This window comes from Trypanosoma conorhini (genome assembly GCF_003719485.1).
Source record: "Trypanosoma conorhini strain 025E chromosome Unknown Tco_14.4_contig_00376, whole genome shotgun sequence".
In the NCBI taxonomy this organism is placed as follows: Eukaryota; Euglenozoa; class Kinetoplastea; order Trypanosomatida; family Trypanosomatidae; genus Trypanosoma; species Trypanosoma conorhini.
Window position 1 is genome coordinate 10526 of NW_021704465.1, and position 7507 is coordinate 18032.

The 7507-nt window shown below is 66.6% G+C and overlaps 4 protein-coding genes across 4 annotated transcripts, besides 6 other annotated features; all 4 read left to right on the forward strand.

The window, feature by feature from the left end:
• The first annotated feature begins 1 nt into the window (after nucleotide 1).
• Nucleotides 2-38: a microsatellite.
• A 256-nt stretch (nucleotides 39-294) lies between these two features.
• Nucleotides 295-358: a microsatellite.
• Nucleotides 359-443: 85 nt separating this feature from the next.
• Tco025E_05965 (oligoribonuclease) lies at nucleotides 444-3374 on the forward strand (the record flags this gene model as incomplete). Its single annotated transcript, XM_029372855.1, has 1 exon — nucleotides 444-3374. One exon carries the CDS (start codon nucleotides 444-446, stop codon nucleotides 3372-3374), a length of 2931 nt encoding a protein of 976 aa, XP_029227030.1.
• A 42-nt stretch (nucleotides 3375-3416) lies between these two features.
• Nucleotides 3417-3441: a microsatellite.
• A 159-nt stretch (nucleotides 3442-3600) lies between these two features.
• Nucleotides 3601-3635: a microsatellite.
• A 248-nt stretch (nucleotides 3636-3883) lies between these two features.
• On the forward strand, nucleotides 3884-4855 carry Tco025E_05966 (folylpolyglutamate-dihydrofolate synthetase; the record flags this gene model as incomplete). Its single annotated transcript, XM_029372856.1, has 1 exon — nucleotides 3884-4855. The coding sequence occupies one exon, from the start codon at nucleotides 3884-3886 to the stop codon at nucleotides 4853-4855; it is 972 nt and encodes a 323-aa protein (XP_029227031.1).
• Nucleotides 4856-4979: 124 nt separating this feature from the next.
• Tco025E_05967 (putative folylpolyglutamate synthase) lies at nucleotides 4980-5330 on the forward strand (the record flags this gene model as incomplete). The annotated part of the gene is made up of 1 exon (XM_029372857.1): nucleotides 4980-5330. One exon carries the CDS (start codon nucleotides 4980-4982, stop codon nucleotides 5328-5330), a length of 351 nt encoding a protein of 116 aa, XP_029227032.1.
• A 188-nt stretch (nucleotides 5331-5518) lies between these two features.
• Nucleotides 5519-5542: a microsatellite.
• Nucleotides 5543-5695: 153 nt separating this feature from the next.
• On the forward strand, nucleotides 5696-7201 carry Tco025E_05968 (putative chromatin binding protein; the record flags this gene model as incomplete). The annotated part of the gene is made up of 1 exon (XM_029372858.1): nucleotides 5696-7201. One exon carries the CDS (start codon nucleotides 5696-5698, stop codon nucleotides 7199-7201), a length of 1506 nt encoding a protein of 501 aa, XP_029227033.1.
• A 219-nt stretch (nucleotides 7202-7420) lies between these two features.
• Nucleotides 7421-7461: a microsatellite.
• The last annotated feature ends 46 nt before the right edge of the window (nucleotides 7462-7507 follow it).

The window sequence follows — 7507 nt, forward strand, 5'->3', positions numbered from 1 at the left end:
GTGTTTTGTTGTTGTTGTTGTTGTTGTTTGTAGTGTTGCACTTCATTTAGTTTAACATCTCTAACTTGCGCTTCTATGTGTGTGTGTGTCCGTGCGTGCAGGCGGGGTGGGGGCGCGAGTTGATATTTCTTTCCTCCACGAGGGGAGGTGTGCGTGTGCCGCCCTGCCACAGCCGTCGTTTCCGCACACATCCACGCAGGTCCAAAGTCACAGCCACACACGCAGACGGTCGCACTCGCACGCCTCTGGCTGCTGCGCCGGTCCCGCGCTGTCCCCCACCCCTCCACAGTGTGACTCACTCTCTCTCTCTTTCTCCCTCTTGCTTTCGCCCTTTCACCTTTCCGCCTTGCTTCTCTCTTCACAGGTGGCAGACTGCGGAGCTTGGCGCCTCGCGCGGCCTGCGCCTTCGTTGGGTTGTATGCCGCACGGCGGGTGGCACGCAAATGCTGGACGAGGACGACACCGCGACGCGGCCCGCTCTCTGGGGGACCTCCCCGACGCCGATGGTGGAGGCTTTCCACGCGGCCGTTTGGTACATCCTGCGTTACTGCGGGGCCGCGATCGACGCCGCGGAGTTGCTCGCGTGGCGCACGCTTCTGCAGCTCCCCCTGCGCGCGGCGGCGGGCGGGCAGAGTTCCGTGAGGGCGGGCGAGGAGCTGGAGCTGTTCCTGCGGCTCGCCCTGCGGGTCCCCGTCTGGGTGCGGGTGCGGCAGCTGGAAGGGCAGTACGCCGAGTACCTGCACCTTCGCCCGGCGCTGCATCGGCTGAGCACCCTCTGCGTCGGGAACCACAGCGATGGGCGGGAGGCACGCCGCGAGGGGGAGGATGCGTTTGTGCGTCTGCTGGGCGGGGCGGAGGTGGCGAAACTCGCCGTGGCGACGAAGGGCGAGGGCGCGGCGGCGTTGCTGCGGGTGGCGCGGGTCTGTGAGCTGCGGCAGCTGGCCCAGCTCCCCCTGCGCGCGGAGGCAGGTGGCCGCGGACGACTCGGCGCGGGCGGGCCGGTCGCAAACGCCCATCACGACAAGGACGGTGACGGTGACGCTGCTGCTGCGGGTGCCGCATGCGGGCGCTCGGCCGGTGCGCAGCCCCCCTCCACGGGCCTCCCCTCGCGCAAGGAGGACCTCATCCACCGCATCCTCGCCATGGACTGCGCCGCCGCCGCCTTTGCCGCCGCCTGGGATGCCGTCGTCGGGCCCGTCTGCCGGGTCCACGAGCGCCTCAAGGAGAGCGTCCACCGAGTTGCTGAGCTGCTCCACCTTCTCGCGTGCCCGTGCGGCACTGGTGGCGTGTTATCGGGGCTTGGGCGTTCCCGTCCGCCCCGGCCACTCTCCGCGGCACTGCCGCTGCTCGCGCCGAGCCTCCTCCTGCGGCAAGCGCCGCGTGGAGTGTGCGTGCCGACGCCGCCGTGGTGGCGCGCCGACGGCGCTGTCGGCGAGGTTCCCGCCCCACCAGCTGCGGCGCCGCTCCGCCTCTTCACCTCCCCTGCGTCGCTCGCGAGTTACTTGGGTGCGCTGCGTTTGCACCAGACGCTGCTTGAGGCCGCCGCGGGCAAGCCGCGGAGGGGCGGGGGACTTGGCCTCACAATGGCGTCACACACGGCCGTGGAAGAGGCGCTCGCCCGGCTACAGCAGCCACGGCAGTCGCTGGGGCGGAAGCGCGGGCATCCGGAGTCCACGGCAGCTGGAGGTTCGAATGAGCCGGTGGCGTCTGACGAGCGGGGCGCCGCCAGCGTGGAACGCCTGCTTCAGCAAGGCGGGTTGCTCTACGAGCACCTTCTCCCGTTCCTCCCCAAGTACGCCTGGTTTGCGTGCGCGGAGCTGCTGGTGCCGCTGCTGCTGTCCGGCAAGGAGTACGCCCTGGCCAATCAGTGGCTGCAGAAACTTATAGAGGAGCCCGTGCACGTCGTGGCGTCGGTGTGCGGCTCCGTCACGTTTCCCTTCTACTATCGCCCCCAGAAGCGTGGGAAGTGGTGTCACCGGCTGGCGCAGAACCTCGCTTTGCTGGGGGAGCGGGGGGCGGCGCTGGCGTTGCTGGAGAAGCAGCAGCAGAACTGGCGGCAGCAGCCCTCCACGGCGCCCCAGTGCGCTGAGGTGGAGGCTGCCAAGCGACTTCCAGCCTTGCTGCAGCGCCGCGTTCGCCTTCTCGCCGCGGTGTTTCCGTCGCTGGGCGGCGGCGACAACAACAACAACAACAGCAACAAGGTGGCAGTGTACAACGCCGTCAACGAATACCAGCGACGCCGCTTCTGTCGTCGGTGTGATCGTATTGCCATTGAACGGACGCTCGCGGCGCTGCATCGCTCGCTGCGCCGCTGGACGCCGTTTCCCGCCTCCCACGTGTCTTTTACCAGCCATCTCCTGGCGGCGAAGGAGCTGACGATACACGCCGCCCGCGACGCGATGGACCCAACGCTCTGGAGCGACCCGTCGCACTCGATGACGGCCTGCCGCGTCGAGAGGCACGTCCTTCGCTGGTTTGGCGCCGGGCAGAGCGGCTGCGCGAGCGGCTGGGCCGGGCTGCACTGCGAGGGGCGCTGGCTGGCGTGCCTGGCGCGGCTTCTGCTGTGGGATGCGTACGTGTTTGACCCGACGCGGGAGACGACGGCGGCGGGCGCGTCGGCGCACATTTGGCTCTCTCCGCTGCAGGACGACCCCCTCGACCTCGTCGCCGCTGCGGCTTTCTGCCACCGACGCCGCCGCCTCATCGAGACGCGACTGGAGTTCTTCGAGGCCTGCCCGCGCGAGACCCTCATCGACTACGTGCGGCAGCGCAGCCTGTCGCGGGAGGCCCCGAGGCGCGACGCCGGCGGCAGCCCCGCGCGCGAGGAGCAGCAGAGGCAGCGCGAAACCGAGAGCGAGGCGAGCCTGTGGGGCAGCGAGGAGGCGGAGGACGATGGCGTGGTGCTGCCCGGCCAGCCGACGCCGCGCCGGGGCGAGCGGCCAGAGGAGACGCAGCCCGCGTTCTTCGCCCGCGACGCCGGCGCCGCCGCACACGTGCTGGACGTCGGGGATTTGCCGCTGCTGAGTCTCCTGCGGGCGATCCCGCAGGGCCCGCTCTGCGCGCTGCTGCGCCGCATGTTTCTCTCCCCGCCGGAGGAGGGCCACACCGTCTGCTTCGCCGGCTTCCCCGACCTCGTCCTCTGGCGCGAGGCTCCCCTCTCCCTCCTCGGGCCGGACTTTAAGCTCGTCGAGGTGAAGAGCCCGCACGACGCCTTGAGTGACAAGCAGCGGGCCGCCATTGACGCACTCTGCCGCTGCGGCTTCGACGTCTCCGTGGCCCGCGTCGTGGAGGGCGAGTCCCCGTGCAGGGGCCCCCACTCCAGCACAGACCGCGCGCAGGAGGCCGCGTTGCCGAGTGCGTTGCAGGTGCTTTAGCGCGGCGGAGGCTCGCGCGCAGGGGGCCTGCCTCGACTGAGTGGGGAGGGGGGATGGGGGGGGGGGGAACTCCTCCTTCACTTCTTCCCCCCTCGTGCTGCTGCTGCTGCGGTGTGTCACTGTGCGGGAGGAAAAAAAAAGGGAGAGGGGGAGGGCGCCGTGTTGCCATCGGCGCTCAGGAACGGCCCGATTTGACTGTCGATGAAGTTGCCCATAAATATACGAGTCCCTCTCCATCTCTCTCTCGCTCGCTCTCTTTCTTTGCCCCTTCACGGTGAGATGGACTCCCTGCTTTTCTGCTTTTCCTTCTTGTTTTTCTCTGCCTGCTGGTACGCTGCGAGGGTCCACGAGAAAGCGCTCCGGGCGCAACACAGTGCCTGTCCTTTTTTAACTTTCTTTTCTGGAGGGGCTTTCGCCTGTCACTGCGGGTAATAGGGTTTTTTTTCTCTCTTTGCGTTGCTTGGCAGCCCCGCGACGGTCGACGGCCCGGCGTGGCGCCAGCGCGAGCCATGAGCGCCCCGACACGTGGGAGGACGTTTGCCGACGTGGTCCGCTGCATCAATAACTGGCCGCGCAGGAGTGTGGCCCACGGCTCCAACAGTCTTGAGCTGACGAGGATCTTAGTCGAGCGACTCCGCATGCAGGGTCACCTCAAAAAGCTGCGCTTTGTCCACGTGGCGGGTACAAAGGGGAAGGGCACCACCGCCGCCTACACCGCCGCGCTGCTGCAGGCGTACGGCTTCAGGGTGGGCCTCTTCACCTCCCCGCACCTCGTGGACGTCCGGGAGCGCATGCTGGTGAACAACGCCCTGGTGCCGAAGGAGGTCTTCGCGGGGTACTTCTTTGGCATGATGGACCGCATCGCCGACCTCGCCAACGCGGAGAGCCAAATCTCGCGGGACGTCGCGAGGCTCCCAAACTACTTCCGCTCCCTCTTTATGCTCGCGCTGGACATCTTCGTCGCGGAGTCGGTGGAGGTGGCGGTGGTGGAGGTGGGCATCGGCGGCCGCCTTGACTCCACGAATGTCATTTCACCGGAGGTGTCCGTCATCACCGCCCTGGGCCTCGACCACACGTCCATTTTGGGCAACACGGTGGAGGAGATCGCGGCGGAGAAGGCCGGCATCATCAAGCCCGGGGTCATCTGCTACACCGCCCCGCAGGAGTGGCACCCGTCGACGCTGAAGGTGTTGGAGGCGGCCGCGCGTGCGCAGCAGGCCCCGCTGGTGGTGGTGAACGCGACGACTCTGCCGATCTTCAGCTGGCCGCCGCTGGCGATTGGCGGGGCCCACGCCCTGGAGGACGCCAAGCTGGCGCTGCTGGCGGCACGCTACGTGGCGGGGAAGCCTGCCGACCATGCCGCTGAATGCCGTGGAGCGGCACGTGCTGCAGACGATGACGTTCCCGGGCCGCTCGCAGGTGCTGCCGATCGGCGGCGGCGCGGGGGTGACGCTCTACCTCGACGGCGCCCACACCTTTGAGAGCCTCACGTGCGCCACCCGCTGGTTTCTGGACGAGAGCCGCGCCGTCACGGGGGACTCGAATCCGCGTCGCGTGCTGCTTTTTTACGCCTCGCGGGACCCGGCGAGCGTCCTCAAGGCGTTTATGCCGTTTCTGCACTGCTTTTCAAAGGTGATTATGGCCTTTGTGGTGAACCCGCGCACCGCATGCGCGCCGACGACGGAGGAGCGGCACGCCCACGCGCGAGGCGAGGTCACTGCCTTGGCGAAGTATTGGAAGGAGATGTACCGCGAGATACCCTGCCTTCCCTGCAGCGCCCCCTTCTCCTCGCTTGAGGAGCTGATTGATATGGCCGTGCAGGCCGCAAGCGATAGCGAGGACGCTGTGAAGCCGGCGCAGGTGTTTGTTACTGGCTCCTTTTTTTTGCTATCTGACATTTTGACTTTGGCCAAGGAGCACGAAGCTAAGTTCCAGGCGCACGCGCAGGAGGCGTAACGGCTGCCGGCACTCGCATGCGTGTATGAAATAGACCTGCGTCATCACAAGACAAATTTGTGGGTTACTGATGCCCCGTTGGCTGTTTGCTGCCCAGCATCACACATATACACACACACATATATATATAATGTTCTTTTTGTTGTTCTTGCCCCCCTCCCCGTCTCTCCCACTCTGTGTGTGTGCGCGAGAGAGAGAGAGGAGGGAGGGAGCGGCGGCCTTCTTCTTGGCTTCTGCTGTTATTATTAATAATTAAAACTCTTTTTTTTAAAAGCGTATTTACGCCTGCTTTCGCTCTCTTTCTCTCTTTCGCTTCGCGGTTGCTCTCCTCACTACCCACCCTCCAAGTGAGATTTGTTGGGCGAATGAGCCGCTACGTTGTGCTTGACGCGGCACCAAGCTCGGCCTCCTCCTGCGAGAGGACGGCCGCCGTGCTTGGAAAGTGCCTCGCGGAGGGCGAGGCGCTCGCGAAGGTGGTGCACTGCTCCAGCTACTACGGGGCCGCGCTGTTTCGCAGCGGCCGCCTCGTGCTGCTGGCGCCGGAGTCCCCGGCACAGCACGGGACCGTCATTGCGGGCGGCGATGGACGCGTCCTGGACGTTGCCGCGGGTGCCGCCCACATTGTCTTTTGCAAGGAGGACGGCACAGTCTACTCGTTCGGCTTTAGCAACAAACACGGACAGCTGGGCGATGGGACGGTGTGGAGAAGTTTGCCGTCCGCACCGGCGACGCACGACGCCGATGGGTCGGACGCCGCCGGGCGAGAGGCGGGGCTCCCGCAACTTTCCTCCCCGCAGATGATCCACGGGTTTGGCGCCGGGGCAGGTGACGGCGAAGCAGCCTTTACGGAGGGCAGGCTGCTCACGGTCCCCATCGTTGCGGTGGCGTGCGGCGATTTTCACACGCTGCTCTTGACGAGATTGCGGAACTGCGTGTACGCCTGCGGCCTCGGCGCGTCGGGGCAACTGGGAGGGAGGCGGCGGCCGGCGCTGCAGCCGTCGTTCCGGTCGATTCGGCTTCTGTTTGGACTACCGCTGCAGCAGATTGCCGCCGCGGGGAACCACTCCTTTGCGCTGCTGCAGACGGGAAAGTTGTTCGCCTTTGGGGAAAACCTCTGCGGCCAGCTTGGGCTCGGCGCCGTGAGGGCCGTGCACACGCCCCGGGCGGTGAACTTCAGCGGCGCCGCGCCTTGCAGCGAGCCGCGGCGACCGCTAGACACCGCCGCCCTCAAGAGCCTGCGGGCGGCCTGGGGCTCGGCGGCGAGCATGCACCTCCCACTGCGCGTCGAGCGCCTGAGCCCGGAGCGGGACCCCGGTGCGCCGTTTGTTCTCGCCGTCTGGTGCTGCCCCACGAGGACCGTGCTGCTCACGGCAACGCTGGAGTGGCTGTCCTGCGGCCTCGCCCTCTCGCGCAGTCCGTGCGACGGCAAGACCTGCAAGTTTAGAATGGATCGCTACGGCCCCCTCGGGCGCTGGATAGCGCGCCGCGAGGAAGCCACCGTCTTCCGCAAGATGCGGTGGTCGGAGCGGGTGGCGGCGGCGCTGAAGGCCGCGCTCCCGCCGCACACGCTTGAGACCGCCTCGGCGGCGGCGGTGGCGGCGGCGCTTGGCGCGATGGATGTGAAGTGCTCGACGAAAGCCGTAGCGCTGCTGCTGCGGCGCCCCGCGCAGTCGCAGGGGGCCCTTTTGTTTCTGCAGGGCGAGACGCCGGACGCGCTGCTGATGGACGCGGCGGGCGGAACCCCGCTGCTCCCGGCTCCCCGCGCGGAAAAACTTCTCCAGGACCACGACGCGGACGACGACGCCTCTGAGTTCGCCCTGGCGGAGGCACAAGGCATCGTCGCCGCGGAGGCGTTCATGGCCGTCGTGTAGCGCCCCGAGGTGCGGACAGGAAGCACGGCCGCAGCACCAGCGGAAGAGGGAGGGCCGCAGAGTGGAGGCGAGAGGAGTTGTGAGTGGATAATTTTCCCTCCTTTTCTGCATGTACAGGACACTTTCTCTTGACCGCCCCCCGATGCGGGCGGGATGTGTGGGAAAGCGAAACAGGCGAGAGTGAGTGTTGGCAACTTCGTGTTGTCGGCACGGTCTTCCTTTATTTGTTTTGTCTTTTTTTTCTTTTTTTTCTTTTTTTTGCGGGGAATTGCACAGGGAACGGCCTCGCCCAAAGAGTGCCTGGCA